General features: G+C 38.2%; 1 protein-coding gene and 1 long non-coding RNA gene across 3 annotated transcripts in view; both read left to right on the forward strand.

Moving 5' to 3' along the window:
- The window catches only part of LOC103469961 (uncharacterized), an 86,132-nt gene that overhangs the window by 20,823 nt on the left and 40,840 nt on the right, over positions 1 to 24,469 (forward strand). The window contains exons 3-4 of one of the 2 annotated variants that reach the window (XR_534431.2): positions 1,340 to 1,449; positions 18,408 to 18,567. This is a non-coding gene — a long non-coding RNA (uncharacterized LOC103469961). Of the gene's footprint in view, positions 1 to 1,339; positions 1,450 to 5,508; positions 6,142 to 18,407; positions 18,568 to 24,469 lie in introns of those variants that run through there. The other variant, XR_534430.2, reaches the window with a different exon arrangement.
- gas1a (growth arrest-specific 1a) lies at positions 21,646 to 24,086 on the forward strand. Its single transcript, XM_008418050.2, has one exon. The coding sequence runs from the start codon at positions 22,618 to 22,620 to the stop codon at positions 23,401 to 23,403; it is 786 nt and encodes a 261-aa protein (XP_008416272.1). The 5' UTR covers positions 21,646 to 22,617; the 3' UTR covers positions 23,404 to 24,086.

Below are 24,469 nucleotides of genomic sequence, written 5' to 3' on the forward strand. Positions count from 1 at the left end.
GAAGTTTTGTCTGTGGAAATCTGACACAACCTTTAATTTCTGGTGCCTTATGTCAGTAATGTCCATACAGTTTAGTGCTGGAATACTGGAGGTGTTCTCACAAAGCAGCAACTATATGTAACGGTGCCAAAGTGTCTGCATGTTGCTATATGGGTGTGTGCGCTTTGTTTTCCTTGTAATTTACCAACCATCTGAAGTAAATGGCGTTCTCATAGCGGCTCAGATTGTAATCTTAGCACAGCAAACCTGCTGAGGGCATTGCTGTAAATCGCCCATGTTTTAAGGGCAGACTCTGAGATCGCAGATATGTTTTACTTGTCAAAGCACAGTATTATTTTAATCATTGCCTCTCATCATAATCAGGCGTAATTTCCCATTGATGGTGGAAGAGTATTTTCTGTGTGTCTTATGTATGAAAGTTGAATTTGGCAAAATCTGCATAGCAAGGCTCAAGGGACATATTAATGATGTTGCACATTTGATTGCAATGAGACAAACATGGTGCCAATGTACACTTAAAATAACAACAACACAAAAACAAGTACCTTTAATTTCATCACATGCTTTTTTTCCCTTTTACGTCTTCTTAGGTCTTCGACTACTATCTCTCATTTAATATTTATTAAACAAAGACCACTCATGGGGTTCTTCAAAGTGCTTATCTTGAGTCAGTTTATTCAACAAATCAATAATTTTCCCTAGCTCCAATTATGGAGTATTAAATCATCTCTGTACATATGCATGTTTGTCAAATTGATTTCCGTTTTAGCACATATACCAGTTGCTTACTGTAAGGAAGTCCATAATATCAATTAGTGCATGGTTTAATATTTCGTCCAACTTCATTCTTTCCTATGGCACCCAAAGTTGAAGGTTAGAGATCAACACTTAACTAGACTGATAAGCCTGAAGATCACAAGCAAGAAAATGAGGTGTCATGCAGACTTATCTGTAAATTTAAACATCCATATTAAATCAACCTACTACCTTATTCAAAAAGTGAACATTTCACCATATTCATTAAACAGAACAGCAGGAAACTGCGCATGCTTTTATTTTCAGTTGGTTGTTATAATGTATCTGTGTCTTTATCACTCCCTGTAACAACAACAAACATCCAGCTGGAGCTCATCCAAAATGCTGCTGCTAGACTCCTGACCAACACCAGGAAAATGATCTTCATTTCTTAAACTGGCTTTCAGTTTAAGAATAGCTCTTTAGACCCGGTTATTGTTATATGAAGATTTGAATAGTCTTAAGCTCACATACAGCTGCTGGACAGGTATGAACCAAGTAGAACCCTGAGGTCATCAGAGACGTGTTTACTCTCTGTTTCCAGGAGCAGAGCTAAACAACAGCTGCCTGAAAACCTGATGTATGCAGAAATTGATGGCTCCTTCTTCTGTAGGAATGGGAAACCTTGCAGTTTATTACAACTTTCCTACAGAGGTAAAACACTTAATCAGTTAACCTTTCATTGTGTCTTAGTTATTTATTTTAAATTTGCATTTAAAGGTTTTTTGTTTTTATGTGGTGATTAATATAATGCCAGTTTTTACTATAATCCAATTTTTGCCTTTAAGTTTAACTTTTTTTTTTTTTCTTTTTTCTGCAAACCCAAAATAATTTTCTGGTGTGTAAATAGTGCCAAACAGAGGTTTGTTAAATAATTCATAATTTGGGGCGAAATGCAAGAAACAATCCATTTTTAATATACACACTTTTTCTTACTTGGTTGCTGGGAAGTTGATGTCTATCTTCAGCAGTCATTAGCTGAGAGGCGAGGTAAACCCTGGACAGCTTGCCAGTTTTTCACAGGGCATCACAGATGCACACAGGACAAACAACCATGCACACACACACTCATACCTAGAGGTAACTTGCAGTATTCAGATATGCCAGCAGCCATGTTTTTGGAATGTGAGACGAAGCTCATAGTTCTCTCACAGAAGACAGATGGAGAAAACACACATACAAGTGGAGATCCTATGCAGAAAGACCTCAGGATGGAATTCAAACCCAGAACCTTCTTGGTTGATGAAGGGCAAAAGTACTACCAACTACCTCACTAGAATGAAGATAACTTTACTAAAATTGCTCACATTGGTCAGTAGTTCATGAGCAGACTGCAAACTTTTTAAAAACATTAACATTTTTTTTTAATTTGAGCCTTGCATTGTTTCCTCATAGTATTTCTCCCTAAAAAGGCCCCTGAACTAATTTGATCCAAAACGGAGAGAAAGCCAAGCACTAAAGCTCCCTGTTTGTGGGAAAAGTTTACTGTCTTAATGTGGCACAGTTGGTTTACATTTGTTTGTTTTTAAGTAACTGAAATGCTTTGCCATTAAAACAAGTTTTTTTGATTTTGCAGACGTATATATTTTTGACGATTCTTCCTTCTTTTTTTTGGATCTAAAATTAAACGATTGGAAAATGTGGAACAAGTCAATCCCGTACATTTTATGTCTACGTATGGAAAAATGCTATAAAAGTCGTTTTACTGTGCCCATGGTTTAGGTTGAAATTTTTCCTCACAATTACGATGACAGCGTCGCATTTATCTTGGAATATTTTCACATTGACCGAACTGTGTACCGTGCCTATCTGCACATCAAAAACAGGCCCCATTGGAATCAATGCCAGAAGTTCCCTTGCAAATGACTCCCAGATGGTTTCAACCAAAACAACTCCTTGCTCTCGTCTGAATTTATACAACACTGCTGCTGCGTCTTTGTGGACTACACAGTAGTTTGGCCACATGCTTGTTTAAATGTTTCTGCCTGAGAGTTAGCACTTCTAGCAAAGCCATATTTCACTAAATGATGTTCTTTTATGCTCAATAGGTTAATCAGTAACTGCTTGCGTTTCTCCATTTAATCTATTGGCTGGAGCTCGGTCCGTTTCTATCTATGTTGCTTCTTGCTCAGAGCATACCGGCGTGTAGCATTTGCTAAAACAGTAGCATACTTTTGCATTTGTATTTGTGATTCAAGCCCTGGTTTATATTTGCTGCTGATGCAACTTTTCTAACTTTCTCAAAAACTTATAATTGACTTCGCTGCACAAACTTTCTCAAGCTCATGTTTTATGCATCAGTGCTTGTCGCCTGTCTGCTTTTGTCATTGATACTGAGCGTGGCCTGCTGAGCTCTGCCCGGAATGGCAAGAGGGCTTGAGTTTCCCTCCAGCACATCCCCAGCCCATTACCCAGAGGGCTGTGCAGCTCATTCCGTGGCCTTAACAAGACCTCGGAGGGTTGTTGGTGGTTTGTGCATGGCTGGTAGATTGGAGGTTAAAAGTTACTTACACCAAGTTACATCGAGAAGCTGACACAACAATTGTACAAAGACTCTTTCGAACCATGAGACATTTTTGGTCGGCAGATACTGACGGCGCAGGCAGCAGCTAGCTTTTTTTTTTTTTTTACATCTTTTATTATTGTTTACACTACTTTTCATTTAAATGAGAGAAATATAAAAAAGTAATGTATTACAAGGGATTATCAATTTCTATGTCTCTTATACTTAATATATATATTTTTAACTAAAATTAAATCTGTATAATAGAAACTAGATTTCATGAATCTCTGGGGATTTCAAGTTTTATTTATGTCAAACTACTGGCTTGTATCAGCAAAATCTTTTATTTGATAAGCTAACTAGTTATAGACCCAAGACATACGTTGAGATGAACTTTCTACCCTTTCAAAAAAAGAAATGCAAAACACACCATTATACCCTAAAATATGCATAAAGCAGAAAAAAGGTTAAATCAAACTGCACTAAAAGTCAGCTTACACTATATATAGATATATGCATCTACACGGGGTGGACACGAGCGTCCTAGGGATGGTAAAATTAGGCCATCATATTGAGTGCTGACATAAAAGCTGAGAGCAGAGCAGCACTGCAGGAATTTTGGAAATGACATGGCCTATATGTCATGAGGTCCAGCTGCTCCTGTCAGGTACAGGGAGATGGTGAGCAGCGGAAATGGAAGATGTGTAAATCAGGCCTTGCTTGTCGCCAAATTCTGTCCAGGCACTTGAAAGAAGCTTGATGGGGAAATCAGACCATGCAGAAAGACTCACATGGACTTTGCAGTCTTTCCGCAGCAAAGATTGTTCTTTGCGTGCCCATTAAAAGAAAGAATTTCAGGCAGAGTGGTTAATGTCATAAGTTATTATTTATGTTTTATTAAGGGCACAACGGAACATAAAATTCAGCGCATTGTACGTGCAGTAGGCTTGATGTGCATAGTTTTTACTTTAGCAAGAAACGAAGAAACCTCATAGAAAGCACTAATTAAAATGCACAAGGATTAGCCTTACCATTGGTAAAGGGGGAACAGCATAACCTTTTGAAGAATCACATCAATATTAGCTTGTACTTGATCACATAAAGATAATAAAGATGGGGATCACTGGATTTTCTGCAGTGATCCCCATGTTCTAACTTTTCTCTTTTTTCTGATCTAATTTAAACATGTAGAGAAGATCTTAAGCTTAAAGTATTGTCTGCGTGTCTTTCGTCCGGTGTGACAAGATTTTCTAAAGTCTGGGAAAAGCTTAGACAATTCGACCTGAGTGTGTCTGAGACAGTTCATTTATCAACTCAACTCCAGAGTCAGAACCGTCATTCTGCCCTGCAGAGCAACAAAAAATAGTTACATTTTCCCATGTGAAGCCATTTTAAAGTTCAGTCTGAATCATCAAGATTATACTGATTGTAGTGTTATCAGTGTCTGCATACTTTTATAAAACAAAACAATAATGAACGCCACATGCCAGGTTTGTCAAAACATGTTTAAGGTTGAAGGAGTTTCAGACGTTACATTACAACACCTCTGGAAAGCACATTTGATGTGAGTTGAAGATAATATCAAATATCGCTCAAGTTTTTTCTTTTTTCTGTTTTTTTTTTTTTTTTTTGGCTTCCGCTACACATACAGAACTTAAAAGCATTTTTGGCCTGATGTGACCAATCTTAAACTTACATTTACTGTATATGAAAGAGTAGAAGAGAATTAGAAGCAGAAGTACAACAAGCTGTGTTGGAAACTTTAATTCACTTCTTCATATAGCTCGGGTTGTTAAGTCTCAAAGGTTAAAGTCTGATTTACAAATAAACCTGCTGTAATTTCTAGTTTGTTTGTTTTTTTTATTGAATTTGGACCAAATTTGTTTCTATATAGCTGCACATTTGGGTCTGTTTTTAAAGCACCTTAAAATGACATTTGATGTATTTTGGCACTACATAAATAAACTGACCTGAATATCATCATTATTTTATTGGAAGCTCTTGGAGAACCTTAACCAGAGGACCTCCTCTCACATTCTTTCCAAATGAATCTATCAACTTGCATTAGATGTTTTCACACAGCATTTCTTACAGTCCCTTGTATGACCTGCTGTTGTAGAATCACAGCAACATAAAAAGCCCACTTCATTATCGGTGTGCTCTAACTTTGAAGCTTCATTCTTATCATTAATGCCCTTGAATGTTCTCAGGAATGTATCTGGAGGATAAAGATAAAAGAAATCAGCCGGCGGGGGGAGAAAGAGGTCCTCAAGTTGACATTCAGTCATCTGAGCGGGAGACTTTCAGATACTTCAATGTTGACTGATAAAGGAGAACACCACAGCCCGATTTATCTTCATTCGCAGCAGACAGATTGCAGCAACGAGTGTGTCTGGACTCTGGACAGGAAAGGCCAAAAGAAGGAGTAGATTGTTCAGCTGCAAATGAATCCAATGTCTTCTGTGTGCAGGATGGATGAGGGAGTGTTGCCTGTGTGTTAAAGCGCTCTATATGCCAGACTGCCAGACTCCATGTATGGAGATAGATAGGCTCAGCAATGACCATCGTTATGTCAAATGTCCCCTTTTGCTTCTCTGTTCCTTGTGGTGATGGATCTAGTATTCAACCCAGAAGGGTGCCATGACCTCTGAGCTCAGGCATGCTGCATCTTTGGGGATTTTGGCTTTCTTCCACCAACCAAAACATTCATTTTAGGTTAAGAAGACACTTTTAGTTGCATTTAAGTGTTGGTGTGTGCATGAATTTAATTTTTTTCCTGTTTGTTCCACACTGGACTGGAGATCTATACTTTGCCTTGTCTGTTATGAAAATGGAAATTGATATATAGAGTAAGGCATTTTTTTTTTAGATTTTGGTTTTCTTCCTCGTGATCCAAGCTGCTGCAGACGCACTAAACATATACTGACCTTGACATGCTAAATGCTTACCCTAGGCTGACATGAGGGGAGTTGGATCTGTTTTCTAATGAATTCAGCTAATAATCAGAACATTCAACTTTCAACACAAGGCAACAATTAAGTGTAGAAAATAATGCAAACATTTTAAGGGAGTAAAGGACTGAAATATCACATGTGTGCCATTTCTTCGATTTGAACCCGTATCAGTCATGTTTTCAGATGGGCTGACATATTGTTTAAACCGTGGCAATAATTTCATAAATACATTGAGAAACTCTAAGCAACCTGGAAAGAAAATACAATGTAAATTCTCAAGTGGATATTTACTCTGAATTTTCAGAGAGAGAGAGAGTAAAATCACATGATAGGATTAAAAGATTTCCAGTTTTATACAGGGAAGGTGGATGTTCAACAGGCATCCAAAGGTCATGAAAGGCATTTGGAGCAAGCCAGTGCACATCCACAATAACATTCCTACCAGCTGAAACAACGACCATGGGTTAATGGTGTGAGGTAACACAAAATGATGGAGCAGAAGGTCATACACCTTTGGCCACTCACCAGGACACACCTGGCCTTTTAAATGTGTAGAGGCAGGAAAAAAACTGTGGGTGCACACCTGGATGAGACATGCGAGTGTCTCGTTTCAAGGCAAATGTTAAATCTGGCTGATGAGAAACAATTACTTGTGATACAGATTTTCACTGAAACCTGACGTTTTATTAAAGCCACACTTTCTCAACTTTTTTTGTTTTTACCATCTAGTCTTTCAATGTCTCCAATTTATATAATTAAGTGGTAAGTTGTTGGTAAAGCACTGATAGTTAATGGATGAAACTGTGCTAGCAACATTTTGAAAATCTGATATCACACAGGGAGCATATATTTAAGGACAAAGCATCAAATGTTGTACATGTTGGCTAAAGTGCATTCATCTCTGGGAAAAAAACTGAGTAAATGGGTTGATTCACACATTTTTTGGACAAACATACTTTGATCAGATACTTAAAAGAAAATTATCGCCTACTCAGCTAAAATAATGTCAAAAACTTTAAAATGGAAACTAAAGGGGTGTTGATAAATGTTTTACAACATTCAAACTCATCCTCATTGTTTCACAAAGTAAAAGAGAGGCTAGGTTTCACTGGCTGAGTAATGTTTGGATGATTTGTGACTGTGGTCTCAAGAAAAACTATAAAATAGCAGCACAATTCTCAGGAGACTGGGTGCGGTTGGGTAAAAGCAGACTCTTCCAAAATTTGCCTTTGTTAAAAACAATTGCTTGTTTTAGGCCCATTGCACATACTTGGAATGTATGTTACATCATGGGAGTTGTCTCGCACAGTATTCCCACCAAGCAGTAAACCAGCCTCTGACTGAGTGATGGCATACCGTAGGAACGGATTTAAAATCAATTTAAAATGGTTAAAACTTCCCGTGCCATTTTTGTAAAGGACTGTTTTTTTCCCCTTCAGAAACAGCTAAGTTGTTTTCTTCCATGTTGCCGACTTTCACAATTTCCTGTTAAACTAGATGGCCAACGTTTGCCACATATATTTATTTAGCACGTGTGCTCTGCAAATTTTACAGCAATGACATTTCTTTTCTATGGTGCTCAGCCTCAATTTTCTGATCTCGGCATGCCAAATGCTCGAAGAAGCTAAAGCGGCAGGGAAGCCAAATCAATTTTCTGATTAATTTGATAACTAATCATCCAACTACTTGGGGGCATTAGTGTTGAACTTTACTAAAATGATCAGTAGAAAGTTATTTTTTGTAAAAAATAATTTAAAGAATTTGCTAGTGATTTCACAGCAAAAAACTGGAATGACCAGAAATTCTTTGAGGCTCAGCCTTAGATGTATGATTGTTTGAACATGTTAATGCAAAAAGGATATTTTTTATGTATCTCTTTAATTGTTGCATTAGCACAACCTTAGATTTCAATAGGTATGAAAACCGATTTATCAGATTAGTCAAACCTAATCAATATTATACTACTCTGGACAGAGATGTATTAAAACACTATTTGGGACTTGGGAATTTATTTTATTTGTTACGACAATAAAAGAGACTGAGAAAAGAACGGAAACCATAATGTATGGTCTAATCAAACCTGCCCTGAAAATTCAACACAGTTTGTCATTTGTGGAATCTCCACTACTGTGGAAACAAAACAAAACAAAAAAATATTGGGTTACCCAAAAAATGCTGCTGAGATCAAATTTCCTCTTGCTGTCAATATAATGAGCCGTCTCCTCTCTTGAGCTGGATGTATTGTCACAACCCCTATTGTGTCACTTGTTTCTTTCCCGCTGCCATGAGGAACCCTCAGCATACGCGCAGCTCGAGCTTGTCCTGGGCTCGTGTTTCTCCCAGCTCTGCCATGTTTGAAATCGCTCAGGGTGCTGAGTAAAGAAGCTGTTGACTGCTTTATGTTTATCAGTTGCTTCTGTGATTTAAGTCAAATGCAACATCATATAATGCAGTAATAGGCTAAGAGGTTTACCAAGCACAGAATAAATAGAAACCATAACAATAAAAAAGCATCTAACCTGTGCTGGCTTGTATTTTTGTATGTGTGTTTAAACTCTGTTACAGGCTACAGGCATTTTCATACCAGCTCTAATTTCCATTCTGTACTTCTGCTGAGGCCCTTTACTTTAGTGCACCACCAGAGCACTGGGCAACACGTTTACACGAAGCCATAAACTGTGTCAGTGGAGATGTAACCTCAGTCTGAACTAAGTGCAGTAAAGAAACCTGATGGATTACCTGGAGCTGACCTGGGGTGTTAGTTGTGATGAATCTGTCCAAAGCCATCTGGGGCCCCACCAGAGTTATTGCTTGGCTGTTATCGGTTGAAAGCTGACACTGACAGGGTATGTTGTGACAAAACATCAGCACTGAGGTGTTTCTTGTTTAACATTAGGATTCCTACTCAGGAGGGGAAAAAGTGAAATTTATGAGTAAGACTTTAATGTTCATTAATGGTCAATAAACACCAGGCTCATCATGATGAATGGTGTTGAATCCTCTCTCACAGATGTGTTCTTGCACAACGATTACTTTTAACTATGGTGATTATGACACACATTTTAGTGGAGAAGATTAAACACTGCTTGGCAGGAACATTACAAACATTACATGTGTTGCGAAGAATTTTTCTAGAATTTTTAATAAAGTAGATGAACATGTCGACTTCGGAACAGAAAAGAAAATGTATTTGGGCTTCTGGGTCAGCTAAGAACGGACGTTTTTTGTTTTGACAACTAAAGTAACTCATAGCCCAGTGTGGTTTAACTATTGTACTTTTTTGGGAGTAACTGACAGATAAGTCTTCTGTCTGTAATTTGTGTTACCCCTACACCATGCCACCCTTGGCAGGAAGCCCTATCACCCATTCTGGAACTGAAACTAGAGGTGTGCCGAAAAAAATACATTTTACATAAGTATTAAAACTTTCGCTGTCGCATGAAACAGATGATCTCTAAAAAAAAAAATCGATCTCTTCTTTGTTCTGCATAATTACTCAGTCAGTAACGGCGAATCAGAGCTAGCAGTAATCAGCTAGCCGCCATGCTATCAGGAAGTTTTCATTCAGTAACTCTGGATTGTTTATTGTAATGGATCCTGTATTTGCCTTTGAATGTTAAGTTTTATACTAGAATTTCTTTGGCAATGTTGAGAGGTTTCATTTTGGCTCTTTGCATTATTTAGCCTCTTCAGAGCCTTCATATGTTTTCAGTTTGTTAAAGGTAGTATTACCAATAGCAGTACAATTTGCACAATGCCTGTTTTGTTTTTTTTCTTGGAAAAAGTGATTAAAAACAAGTTTTTGTCTAAATTGAGGTGAATTCATGGTTACTTTTTCCACATAATGTAACCGGTAGTGCTTATGATTAAAAAAAATAATAATTATGTGAGCGGTATAGGTGATCGGCCCTCATGGGTGATCGGATTCGGAATCGGCAGGAAAAAACCTGATCGGCATATCTCTAGCTGAAACTGAATCAATGCTTTTCTTATTTTAGATTTCTTTCTTCCTCAGCTCTCTGAGCTGCATCACTTGGTTCAATACACTGCCGATGATAAAGCTCGTCATTTCAGACGTTTTGACAAATATACCCCAAAAATAGTAAAAATCAAGAAGGTAATCCAGAGTTAATAGACTATAATATAGAAGCTGCACCAGTTGTCCATTTCTAGATGCAAAAAAGCAACCACAGATTGTGTACCGCTCAGACCTGGAGCAGAGCCACAATATTGCTATAAACTCTCTACTACTGCAGCTGCAGATGTAAATAGGATGAAAATTTAAAATATTAAAATTCTCCAAATGTACCACAAAAGTTAAATGCTTAAATTTGATGGAATGGCCCCTATTTGATCCTCAGCATACGCTCTCTGGACTGGTCACATCATTGTTATCCCAATAATCCTCTTTTTGCAGTCAAGAGTTCACAGAGGATTGAGGTATCTCTGATACTATGTGAGACATATGTTTTTTATTTGGTCACTAGACAGTCACGCTGCCTTATCAGCATTGCAGAACCAGCTGGGAATGCACTCCTGCACAACTTCATTGGGACACCAGCAAAAAATGATTCAGACTTTGAAAGATAATAGAGATCCATGTGCTTCATATGTTTACTTTAATTCGGTTAAGAAACTTTTTAGTCATTCTCAGGCTCAAAGAGTATCTATGTCTTTTATCCTTTCAATTTCCTTCAGGCATAGGCCAGGAAAAGATTCTCATAGTATCATAATCTTTAGGAAAAATACCAGTTTCACTGTATTTCCACAACATTTTTAAACAGGAATGGATAACATGAAATGTTTCTTTTCTTTTTTTAACCAACAAGGCAACAATTGAAACAAGAAAACATAAGGATTATTGTTGTTGTAAAAGTGTTATGTGTAGAGAAAAGGTCACATTGATTTCAAACAGTTTGAAATCAGCTGACTGATTCAGTCTAGGTTTGACTCGTTTAATGAATTTTCTTTTTTTGGGGGGGGGCAGTGAATGAATCAAAGATGAATGAATTACATGTAAACTTGAGTCATCATGGTTCTCATTGTGTTTACAAATCCTTTCTCATCTAGTCTGCCACAATTTCAATGACAGGTACTCATACTGCTTACCACAAAATACTAACTTGGACCAAGTTTATCCATAAAGCAAACACACAGACTGTTTTAATTAGCTTGACGTGGACTTAAAACTTTTATTTTTGTTAAATCTTAGACTTTGACTTGCGTTGCTGTAGGCTTAGGCCTTTCCTTAATTTACTACTTTGTCTTGCAAGTTTAAAAAATTGCATTCTGCACTTGTGGCCTTAATTCTATGTTCTCCTTTTGTTTTCCCCTTCTTAGAAATTACACCTGGCCCAGCATTTTTGTTAGCTGTAACATTCTCTTGGAAGGACTTCATGCATCTTTCTAGGGATTCCCTTGACCCTGACTTCCTGTTTGATGCAGCCTACACCGAGCAAATGAAAGAGCTATTAACTAGCTACATGTACTCTGTTTTTCATCCCCTACATTTAGTGACTTCATGGGATCGACTCTCTACTGTCACTAGGTGCTTGTTCAGGTTGCTTGATGCAACCTGTAGCATCCTTGGTACCATTCTCTGTGTGGACATTGGCTGCAGTGATAGTCTATCCAACAGGCTGAATATTTCATCAAAATCCAAAGAAGATAAGAAAATTGTTTTCCTGGTGTTTGTACTGATGTTGAGTTTTAATCATAACGTGAGCTATGAAGCATTACATGACGTTATCCTCAAAGTCACATATTTGTAATGCAGCCTTAGTGCTCTTTGAATTTCACAGTAATCTTTCATGAATAATTGTTCATATGGTGGGAATCTGGTGCCAGTAGGATTGTGGTGAGTTCATTTCCTCCATGTGCAGAACGGGAGGAGGAAGAGTTGGAAAGAGTGTGTGTTGAGGGAATGTATAGGGGGCAGTGGTCTTGCAGGAGTTAAGTATGACAAGCAATTAATCAGCCTGAGCAGCCTACCAGTATCACTTGTCTGCAGAAAGCGGGAATAGAGGCCCGTCTGTGCTGAACAGCTGCAGAAGGAAATCGGCCCTTTGCCTTTCTTAGACATGTGCACCGAGAGCAGAGCGAGGCAAAATTAAGCAGTGAGAGTGAAAGGAGAGAGAGAGAGAGAGAGAGAGAGAGAGAGAGAGGGTAAGTGAGTGAGGCAACTTACAGATGGGCTGGAGGAGGGGAAGAGAAGAAGAGGAAGAGAGAAAAAAATGAAGGTTTTAACAGCCTGCCCACATCTGTTTATTTAGAAAAGAAACCATTGTGTCATTCAGTTATTCTAACAGCCTACGCCAGGGCCAATGTTAGTCCCACAATGACGGCTTTTTAAATACACAGTTTACACTCCTATGAAGTGGCCTCATAACTGCATTGGGCCTCAGGAACGTGCCAAATGGGGAACATACTATGGTTTCATATTCCCTGCCTCACTTTTTGACATCTCTATAGTGGACTGCAGTGCCAGAGGGAGAAGCAGTGGGGAACTTTTTTTTTTTTTTTGCACTGGTATTGGAGTCTGCGCTCAAATTCTTCTCCATCTGAAACTGCAGTGCACACAAGTTGATCCAAGACTGACTGCAAGAGATGTTTCTTTGAATGACGAATTGTGCACAGTCAGGCTCAGTGCATAGACATGTTATGTGCTGTACATATGTGTCACCTCGACATAAGTGCTACTCGTATTTCACACATCTCTAATAATTGCATTACAAAATGTCTTTCCACGTTATGCAGATGTTTTGTGTACACTGATAAAGATTTGGTTTCCTCCAGATAGAGGACATCTAAAGTCCTTACAGTGGCTCCCTGTAGCTCAGAGAATATATTTTAAAATACCTTTGCTAGTTTATAAGTCACTGAATGGCTTAGCACCACAATACATTTAAGATCTTCTGCTGCTTTTGTTTCAATCTTCCAGAATCTGCAGGTCTTCTGGTTCTGGTCTCCTCTGCAGAACCAGAACCAAACATCGAGAAGCAGCTTTCAGTTTCTATGACCACAAATCTGGAGCAAACTTACAGAAAAAAAAACAACTTCAAAACAGCTGAAACACTGAATACCTTTAAATCGAGTCTAAAAACCTACCTGGTTAGAACCATAATAAATGGAACATTGACAAACTTATTTGATGTGAATCAATGACTTTGGTGATTGCCCTCATCAAAATGTAATGTTTGCTATTAGTTTTCTCAGTTGTTGACTGGTGTTTTTTTATGACTATGGATTTTTTGTGTTTCTATGATATAAAGAACTTTGAAGTCTTTTGTTGCTGAAATGTGTTATGCAGATAAATGTGATTGGTTGATTATGGGTGTAGTGTATTTCCTTCAGTTTTTAGATTTTCAAAGTTTTAATGTTTTGGTCTTTTTCATATCGGTGTGAAGGCTTTTTTTTTGCCTTTTTTAAATTTTGTATTTTGTCTTATGTAAATTAAATATGTGCTACATTTGTAAAGTACTTTATAAGTAATATATCACTGATTGCTAAGTTTTGTAATAAAAAGTGACATTTTAAACTTTATTCAAAAGAACTTTTTGTTTATAAAGTCATTCCTCTACACAGTGGTGTGAAAAAAGCAATGGTGCCCTTCCTGATGTCCTTTTTTGTTTTGCATGTTTTTCATACAAAAATTGAGTTTTTAAATAAAAATGTTAATTGTTATGGGAGAAAAACCCCCAAACCTACATGTTCCCGTGTGAAACATTAATTGCCTCCTTTGCTAAAACGTAACACAATTGTGGTTTATCACACCTGCTTTCCCTTTCTCTAGCCACACCGAGACCTGATTACTGCCACACCTGTTTTTAATCAAGACATCACTTAAATAGGACCTTCTTGACAAAGTGAAGTACATCAAAAAGTTGACATCATGCAGAGATCCAAAGAAATTCAGGAGCAAATGAGAAATAAAGAAATTGAGCTCTAGCAGTCTGGAAAGGGTTACAGAGTCGGAGACTACATGCACACTCATTATGAGGAAATGTTGCAAAGTCAACAGCACAAAGTCTCAAGACTTTGAGACTTCATGATTACCAAATGTTTATGTAGATCATTTTTTCCACATATTTTCTTTTACCTCTTAAAAAGTACCATTTCCGCAAATTTAACTATGATATAACAAAGCTTGTGGTTGAGTAGGTTTTGTGTGCAACATACTTTTGTCACATGTATCCATCATTCCTACAAGGCAGGCAAGCAGCAGGCAGGAAATTTTTAGTGCTTGTGGTTTTATACATTTGCTTTGTTGTTTCTTTACACTGTGACATTATTTTTTACTGCACCGTGTTTGGAAGATTAGGGTCATGTGTCTATGTTGGAGGTTAGGTCTTTTACTGGTAGGTCCATATGTGCTGGTGTTTGTCTGCAGTGATATGAAAGGCGTTTGAGCCTGTACAAACAGCCACGTATACAGGCTCTGAGCAGCATATGTTTCAACAGCTGCGAGTGTGATATGCCGTCTGTGGAGGCTGTGTGGAAACTAACCCAGGTCTTTTCGGGTGAATACTCTTAAGCATACTTCAGTGCAATTATGGAAGTAATGCAGTGAATTAGCTTGAAGACTGAGCTCCACCTTCAAGCCTTTTTCTTCAACCATCCATTTTGCAGCTCCACACCGGGAGTTGAGACATCACAACAGTTTCCATGATAAAGGAGAGGGCAAAGGGGCACAACACAAGCTGTTAAAACTCGAGGCTTTTCAAGGAAATGCTTGAAAAGAAATCTGTATGAAATTTTTCTACAAATGAGCTCGGAAAAGGAGGTATTTTTATTATGTTTACTGGCACTAAAACCACTGCAGTTTAAAGTGTTCTGATTTACATTATTACATCTGTTATCATTGTGTGTTTTAGACAAAAACAGCATAAAATAGTTTATTTCTCTGCTAAGAAATACTTTGTCAAAACAGGAACAATCACAAGACACCCAGTGGTGATGGAATATTTTCAAGTAATATCAAAAAGGTGTGTGTGGCCACAGTATACGATCATAATTAATAAATTCCAATGTTATTGAAAAAAATATTTCAGTAACTCGGTCCACACTTTATACACAAACTGATATTTTAAAACTTTTATTTCTATTAACAATTTTCTGCTTACAGTTAACAAAAACACATTTAAAATCACAATACGACATAATTTTGTTTTTTGATTCAGAAATGGGGAATTTAATAAAAATTATTGTCTGCTGTAGTATCTGCTTAGAGATTGTTATTAAGGTACTTTTAGTCTGACATTAGGCCTAATTAGAAAGCATGTTTGAATTTATTATACATGACCATACATGGTTAACATGAGGAATAGGGATTTATCCTTAGCATGGTTTGGTTTACTTGTATTCCAAAGTAAACATCGCTCAGAGTGAATAGGCTTGTGTAGAACAGGAGATTACTGGGTCTGATATTTTCCCTAAAATCATTCGCTAAATCTTCTGAGTGACTGGGCGTAATTTTCCTCAAGTGTTGATTAAAACATTGTTCCTACCATCTGTGTTTGGGACTGCCTTCGCCTGACTCGGACCTCCATTTATAGCTTTGACATGAGGTCAGTTTCTGAAGATTTCCATGTAGATTGGTGATGCTGGGAGAGAGAATACCGCTGGGATTTAAAAAAAAAACTTTTTTTTACATCAAAATAAATATGCAATATTTACTTTTTCAAGTTGAAAACCTAAACAAACTATATATATATATATATATATTTTTTTTTTTTATGCAAACCATTTTATTTTCAAAATGTATTTTGGTAAATCCTGTCTGAATTACAGGCAGTGAACTGTGATAAGAGGGTCAGGTGGATCTTTGCCTGTTTGACATGATGGATGACTCTAATCTCACTGATTAAAGGATCACCCACCCCTATCCATAACACATCATTTCACATTTTACCCAGTCTGGTGGAAGCAGGATCCATCTACTTCTTACAGTTTCAGGTAAACCAGAACAGCCTACTTTGAATTGCACCTTAACCAACATTAATGAGGTTAATTCCCTCCAAAAAACTAAGCTATAGGTATCAGAGTGTTAATTTTAGGAAAAGAGAGCAAGTGTTGTTGATGTTCAAGACTGCAGGGAAAATCCCAGCTCAGCAGTGTTCAACAAACAGTTCACGGCTTTTGCAACTTGCTACAAATGTTAAAAACAAGCTGTGTATTTACAGATTTCGGCCATTTGCTGCCAAGTATTAAGGTTTTAATCACTTGTGCGTCACTCTGGAGTTCCAAACCGAACAAATCAAGACAAATCCCCGGAAGAGGACAAATGAAATGGAGGCAAATTAATAGGGCAGACATCAGGAAGGAAATGAATTCTTAATCTTGTTTGGTTGTGTTCCAAATAACTTATCACTGGCCATTATCATGTGTCTGAAAGCCCAAAGAGGAAGCAATTTGAATGGATAATTCCTGCCAACTCATTTCCTGTGTTCCGATATTTCCTTTTTCTGACAGAACAGCATGGGCGCATTTCAACTTCTCTGTTCTGCTGGGCTTCGGTGCACTTGACAACTGAAGAAATCTTCACATTTGAAGGACGCAGAAAGTTCTTGTCATTTTTAAAATAGCAGCATTAATAGTTTTTTCTTCAAATACAATACATGACAGTGTGTCAAACTATATCTGCTATTTTTTTGTCTCTTCAAATTCAATTCATTTGATTTATATAGTTACAATTTCATAGGCATTTTGCTAAAAAAACAAAAAAAGTTAATCAAATAATAGTCAAGTTTAGATTGGTTAAAGTTTTCTACCAAAGGAAACGCATCAAAGTGCATCAAGTCATCAGCCTAAATCCCTCCTCCTGGATAAGCTTGTAGCAACAGTGAACAATCTTTTGGATTGTGTTGTTGACTTTGCAACATTTCCTCATAATGAGTGTGCATGTAGCGAAAGCATGAAGGAAAACTCCCCTTCAACAGGTAGAAACCTCCAGCATGACCTGGCTCGGCGTGAGCCACCATCTGCCATGAGTGGCTGGGAGTTTGAGAAGACGGAGCATACAGACTAAAAAACAGAAACAGAATCACTGATTCAGGGGTATTTGGTATGTTAAAGAAAAGTAAATGTTAACGGCAGTACGAGCTTCTTCAGTGGCTTCATAATAGAAGATAAATGTAGCTGAGCAGAAAAGCTTTGAGCCAGTTTTCAAATCCACAAAGAAATAAAATGAAAATAATTTTGGTGTTTCCTATGTTTAGAAAAAATACTGATAGTTCCAGGTTTGGTGAAACAGCAGAGCAACAGTGTGGTCAGGCAATTGCCAGAGTGGTCAGTCAGTCAAAATGGTGACGAGAACCAGACATAAAAACATTACACTGCATTATTTTCACCTGGTAGTTTGCATGAGAGAATACCCAGTATTGAATTGATGCTGGAAACATTTTATTTCTGCTGATTTTTTTTTAAACTCATTTGCAATGATATTTATTGTTCATTATATAAAACTGTTTGTTTTTAGCTAGTGTATACTTTTTTAATGTCTAAATAAAATACTTTTGTCTTAATTAATGGGGGGGAGGGGGAAAAAAAAAAAGAAACAATCTGAAGATTCTTAGCACATTTACCAAACAATGTCAATATGTACACAGCTGATTCACAAATAACTCTCTATTATTTCTGTCATCATTCATTTTATTTAATTAGCACTGGCAGCTGAGCTGAATTTTACACATTAATTAGATGTAGTCAATCTAATTTGAATGTTTTGAGAATCAGCAAAGCTTCTTTTTAATTTTATTTTGTTTATCGCTTAATTGGACTGTTGCGGGAAGAATTCTGGTTTAATTGATCCCTCAGTGTAAAAGCATTCAGCTTTCTGTGCAACACATCTGGTTTGCACACACAGATGCTCAGACGAAAGAGATGATTTAACCTCGCTCTAGTTTCCCTTATGAAAGTCCGCAGGATGAAAAACTTTTCTTTTCCTTTCTTCTTTTCCATTCTTTTCTTTTCTTACAGCTGACGCAAGATTAGTATGTTCTTTTAAATTTTTTTTTTTTTAAACCATTAATGACTAGTTAAAAAAAAAAGAATTATATGTTTTACCATAAATTTATAGTAAAACCATAAAAAAAAAAGACGAGGGTGTTTGCAAGTCCTTTGTCAGCACTCAAAGTGTTTCCCTCTATGTGCTGCAGGGAAAAGTGAGGATGAACACCCGAGGTATTGAGTTTCCTGTATCCATCATTTTGGACGAGTTGGGAGCTTGGAATAGCGCCAGCAGCGTCTGCGTTAGCCAGCCGTAACTGACATTGAGTGCATTGTTTGCAGTGGGAAGCTCACGGCTGTGGCCTAAAGGTACATTCCTGAGATCAGAATTCTGTTTGAAATACAAACAGCCTTTGTGCCCCCGTTGCTCTCATCCCTTGACTCCCCCATCCACATCAAGCCTCGAGAGCTAAGCGGTCTCCTCTCGCTCATGTGTCAACATGTGGGCTATCATTTTACTCACACCCACATATGAGAGCGCATGCACATACACCCCCCCACTCACACACGCACTCTCTGGTGTCATTTTGATGAGGAGGTCCAAGTAGATTTCTGAGTTCTTGTGGAAGAAAAGCTGCAAAGCCCTAATTTTTAAACACAAACACTGTCTCCTCTTTAACTGACCCTTTATGATGCCCAGAGAAAACATACAAGCAAAAGTATGTTATGTACAGAAGTGATCTAAAGTCACTTCTTTAACCAGGCACACATCTTCAAGCCTGGAAAATATATATATATATTTTTTTGGCATTTAAAATTTATCTGCATGAGTTTAGGTTTCTGTCCATGTTGCTGACCTTTGCTCAGAGTTAGCTAATATTTGAAAAGTTCAAACACAATTTATTATTTAGCAGACATACTTGGAAAACTTATATAAATTTATTTTTTTGCCATCTCTTTACTTAAGGATCATTGGTCAAACAGAGTGAAATACTTGAATAGATGATTTGTGGAAATCTGTCAAGTTGTATACATAAGAGAAAAAAATAGCTCAATACTGAACATACTAATCAGCAAATTGCAATAAGTGTTTTATTTGGTACTGTGTTTAAGAACAAGAAAACCAAGTGAAAGAATGTTTGATGGTTTTATTAGTTAGTTTTATTTTTAGTTTTTATTTGTTCTCATGGTTTTCTAACAAAAGCAAACAAAAAAGTATTGGAAGCCCAGTTATCCTCACCACCATGAAATTTTCTTTTTACTCTGTTAATGACATCACTGTAATTAAATTGAAAAGCCAAAGGAAAAAAAAGAGATTGTTTTTCCAAATATATTGGTAAAATCTTATATTGTCACTTATCTGGAGAACCCAAAAGGATGAATATTGTCTTGTGTATTATCTGTTACAACAGATGTTTTTCTGTGGATAGAGCACTTTTAATTTTTCTTTTCCAGTCAGACGTGAACTGATTGTTTGCATCAAGACTTTCATCTCTCTATGTACAAAGTTTACATCTATTTTAGATGTACTATGTTCAGTGCAAGAGCTGTTGCCTTGCACTGAAGGTTCTGGGTTCGATTCCCGGCTCCGGTCTTTCTGCATGGAGTTTGCATGTTCTCCCTGTGCATGCGTGGGTTTTCTCCAGGTTCTCCGGTTTCCTCCCACAGTCCAAAAACATGACTGCCAGATTAATTGGCCTCTCCAAATTGCCCCTAGGTTTGAGTGTGTGTGTGCATGGTTGTTTGTCCTGTTTGTCTCTGTGTTGCCCTGTGACAGACTGGCGGCCTGTCCAGGGTGACCCCGCCTCTCGCCTGAAACGTTAGCTGGAGATAGGCACCAGCAACCCTCCCGACCCCATTAAGAGACAAGGGTGTAAGAAAATGGATGGATGGATGGATGGATGGATGGATGGATGGATGGATGGATGGATGTTCGGTGCAGAGAAAATGACGTTAAACCAAGTAAACTTTTGGAATCAATGGGTTCAAATGACTTTGAATGACATGAAAAGGTTTAATGCTGTTACCAGTATCAATGTGCTGCTGTGTTGAGCAGCACATTACGATTACGATTAAGGTGAGGGAAATGTATTATAAAGATAAAAAGTTCAATATTTCTTCTGGCAATGCAAATGAAAAATGATGCAGTAATCTAAAGATATAAAAAATGCGATGACTTCTGCATCGAGAAATTGCAGCTGAAACAATCATCTCTGAATCAGCTTACAGCTTAACATCTGACAGCCAATTCTCTGGTGCAATAACTAGCATAACGTAAATTGTAATGACAGATTATACGGGATGATGTTTGGTGACTGCTCCATTATATCTCAATTAATTTCCCCTCAACTGCTCAACTGAGGAGGAGTTAATGGGATTTTGATGATTAAATTAGTGAGAATGCTGCACAGTTCATCATCTGTGCAATTGTGAAATTCTGGGGTTGAATCTAATATTATAAAGCCTGTCATCTGAGTGATTGTCTGTGATCTTTAGGGGATATTATAGTGTGAAAATGTTTTCTCAAATTTTATGTAGAACTTTACTAAGAAGAAAACATAGTCCGCATCTGGACTCCTCTTAACCTATACTCTTTTTTCCCCAGTTTTTTTCAAAATGAAATGTTCATTCCCATTTATTGGCTATTTTAAATCTCACCAAGGTGAAGATGTGTAACATATCTTCAATGCAGAATCTGAAAAAAACATAGTAATAAATTGGCTAAATCTTCCACAGTTCTAGGGTTTCAGATAACCCTACAGGTTTGCTAAAACATTTAGACTACAATCATGGAAAAAAGTTTTTTTTTTGTTTTTTGTTTTTTTTTTTTTGCAGTGGCAATTTACCAAAAAGATCCAGTGATGAGGGATTTTGAATTTACTGTTAGTTCACCAGATTTTTCCCTAACGTTCACAGCATGCCGTTAATTCTAGATGATTTAGAACAGAAACGGACCTACAGCATTACATGTCGTCCACCACTAACACAAATTCACTCTTTATTTTATCCCTCGATTATGGGATAGCATGATTTTCTCTTGCTACAAAAGCAAGAACTTATTGGAGTTTTAGTTGTTTAGCAAATTCCACATTTCTGTTGGTAAGATAGATAATGATTCAGCCTTGAGGTCACATCATATTTATCTTAGAAAACCAAAAAATGATGCATCATTTATCAGAACGTCAAGAAATCCTTAATAAAATATGCTGAAACCATGCAACAATGACCTCCCACATAAAAACTACTGAGTTGATCTTTAACATAAAAACCAATTTTAAATTTACTGAAATATGTAGTTACAACAAAATGTGAAGAGAGTTCACGTATATTAATTGTTCACAGTATAATCAAGAAGGTATCCTTACATCTATAATTACATTTATTATTGTTTCATGTAATAAAATATTAAGATGATTGTTGTTTTTCTGATATAAAAAGGGTAACTACTGCTTTTTATACCCTCTGATCGCCAAAGTGCAAATAAAACTGGAAGCCTGTTGAGTATTATGGGAAAACTGGGAAAATAAAGTGCAGATAATAACTTAAAAAAATAAGCCTACGTTCTATTCCAACTAATCCCATCTTATTATGACTTCAGGGTTCTCAGTTTTATTGCAGTTAGTCCAGCGAGCACAAAAAAAAAAAGCTTTCGCAATAATGTCTCCACATAATTAGGAGCAATGTTCCCACCACTCAATCTACACTCAGGCGCATTCATCCTCTCCTCATGGAGTGTTTTCTCAAGGCTCGACCTCCTCCCACCATAAACTCCCGCCCATTATTACGTACAAACCCTCAACAAGTTGCCAACCAATGAGGCGCACTTCACAAATGTATGGCGAGGGGGGGCTGAGAAAGCCAAAGACAAATGCTCAAAGGGGTAGGGAGCGTAGGACCACTTTGAGACCCACAAGAGTTGTTGTTTCCCCCCCTCGTACTGTTTGTTTCCAGTCCCCCCAACAAGTAGCGCTTAATGATCCAGCGCACTCGGGGCTTGTCCGGCTTCTCTCTCCGGTTCCTGGAGATCCGCACAACGGAGACCCGCTGCAGTGGAGGCAGTTGTTCCTCTTCGATGTAATGAGAACTCTCCCACTTTTTTGGGGGGGAACTTTTTTTCTCTCTTTCTCTCTCTCGGTGCGCCTGAGTTTCTGATTAAGTTGTTCATTTGTTACATTTTTCACGCCCAATCATGTACGGATAGCGGACGGTTCGCGCAGGAATCCGGCTCAAGTGGATCAGCGCTGACGGGTTTCTGGAGACGGGATTACACGGCACCGTGGCAACCCGCTGAACGCCCACACACGGGCCCGATAACGCACCATCTGGCCCGGAGTAAATAACACTTCTCCAGATCGGACACTATCAATGGATGGACTTATGACACTGCTTTGAGTCTGGCCGAGTCAAGCAGCCATAATCATGGCAAACTCCAATCTTTCAACGCATGGTCTCTGCAGAGCTGTTTGGCCTCTTGGCTGCGTGCTTCTGATGTTTGGCTGCTTCTCTGCGGCTTCCCCGCACCACGGTCGGCAGCTGATCTGCTGGCAAGCCATCCTAAATTGTAAAAACGAGCCCGGTTGCAACTACGCATATGACCACTACGTCCAGGCCTGCGAGCCCGTGCTGAGCGGGGCTAAGAAGAGGTGTCCCAGCCACTGCATCTCCTCGTTAGTTCAGCTCAACTTGACCAAAAGCGGCCCGGCTCTGGAGGACTGCAGCTGCGGCGAAGACTTGAGATGCGCACGCACCAAGCGGGCCATCGAGCCGTGCCTGCCGAGGACTACCAGCACGGGCTGTACAGAAGCCCGGCTGCAGTGCGGGAGGGACGCGCAGTGCAGCTCCGCCATGCAGGACTACTTGCACCACTGCGGGAAACTTTTTAACGGCGCGATCTGCACGAACGCCTGCCGGAACGTGATCGCGAACATGCGTAAAATCCCCAAGGGTCAGAAGCTGGAGACGTGCATGTGCGACGGGTCGGAGAGGACCATCTGTGAGTTCATTAAGAGCAGCATGAAGATGCTGTGCTTCGACAATCCAGACCCAGACAGGGAATACGGCAGCGGACGATGGGTCGACGAGGAGGACGATGATGACAACCCGGACGGTACGGTGGAACCGTGGAGCAGAGCCTCTCTGCCGGCTGCGGGCCTCTGGGGTCTGACCCTGCTGGCTTCTATTTTGGGTCTGTCGCCCCTCCTTTAATCTAAGGGTTTTCTATTGTTCCGATAAAAAGGCAATCAAAAACTTTTGTCACTCATTGACCTGCTAGTAAAAGCCTGACAAACTGAACAGAGTTCTCATCGTCATCATAACGGGATAATCCTCTGCAAAAAAAAGGATCCGAAAGATCTGACACCACTGCAGATGCTTTGCTTATGAGATAAGCTAAACAGAATTGCCTACTTTTTCCGGTCACAGACTCTGATTGTCGTCCTGTTTTAATCAGCTGTGCACTGCCGATCTTTCTCCTTAGCTGTAAAGTATGAACTATTTTTGTATATGACAAGGCAGTTGCCATTTGGCACCACTGATACCTGATTTACAAATATTTAATGTAACTTGTAAATAAGATCAGGAGTAAAAGTGAAACAGTAATTTATTACATGCCTCCAAATAGCCAGCATGTGTATAAAAAGACTGAGAATTTCAGCTTTAAAGGGAATTTATTTTGACTGAAAATGGTGTAAATGCACTGTAAATACTTGTATAGCTAATATAGATTTTCTTTGCTATTTGTTCAAAAAAAATCCTCTATGTTTTAGGCTATGAGATGATTTATTCATGGTGTAAAGTCTAGATTAAAAAGCAAATGTCTAAATCCACTGTATTATTGCCTTAATGATATCTTTTCCCCCCGAAGGCATAAAGGAAACTTGAAGATAAAATTTGCGACTGTGAGTTGTCTATTTGTACCACATTGCTTCATTTGACAGTGTTAAACTAGATGATTCATGAAATTTTGTAAAGTTTTGACTCAGTCATAGATATTTATAAATTGATGCTTTAGATGCAATAAACAAAAAAAAAAAATCTAATTAGCTTTAATGAGCAAGACTGAACATTTTGGATAGGGTGTATTGCAAGCACTTAAGAGTTTATTTTTTAATGTGCACTTCTGATCACGTTGCATTAGCAACCATTTTATGCCTACTGAATGACAGTAATGTAAATCAGTGTGAAATGTTTTTTTTTTGCTCATAAAACTTTACATGACGGAAAGATAAGAGAAGAGGTCACTTTTTGTCAGTAATCATGGCTTTTGTTGAAA

The sequence above is a fragment of the Poecilia reticulata genome, linkage group LG9, assembly GCF_000633615.1.
Source record: "Poecilia reticulata strain Guanapo linkage group LG9, Guppy_female_1.0+MT, whole genome shotgun sequence".
NCBI lineage: Eukaryota > Metazoa > Chordata > Actinopteri > Cyprinodontiformes > Poeciliidae > Poecilia > Poecilia reticulata.

Bases quoted from the DNA above. Each gene is read 5' to 3' on its own strand.
- gas1a (XM_008418050.2), top strand. From the start codon at position 22,618: ATGGCAAACTCCAATCTTTCAACGCATGGTCTCTGCAGAGCTGTTTGG.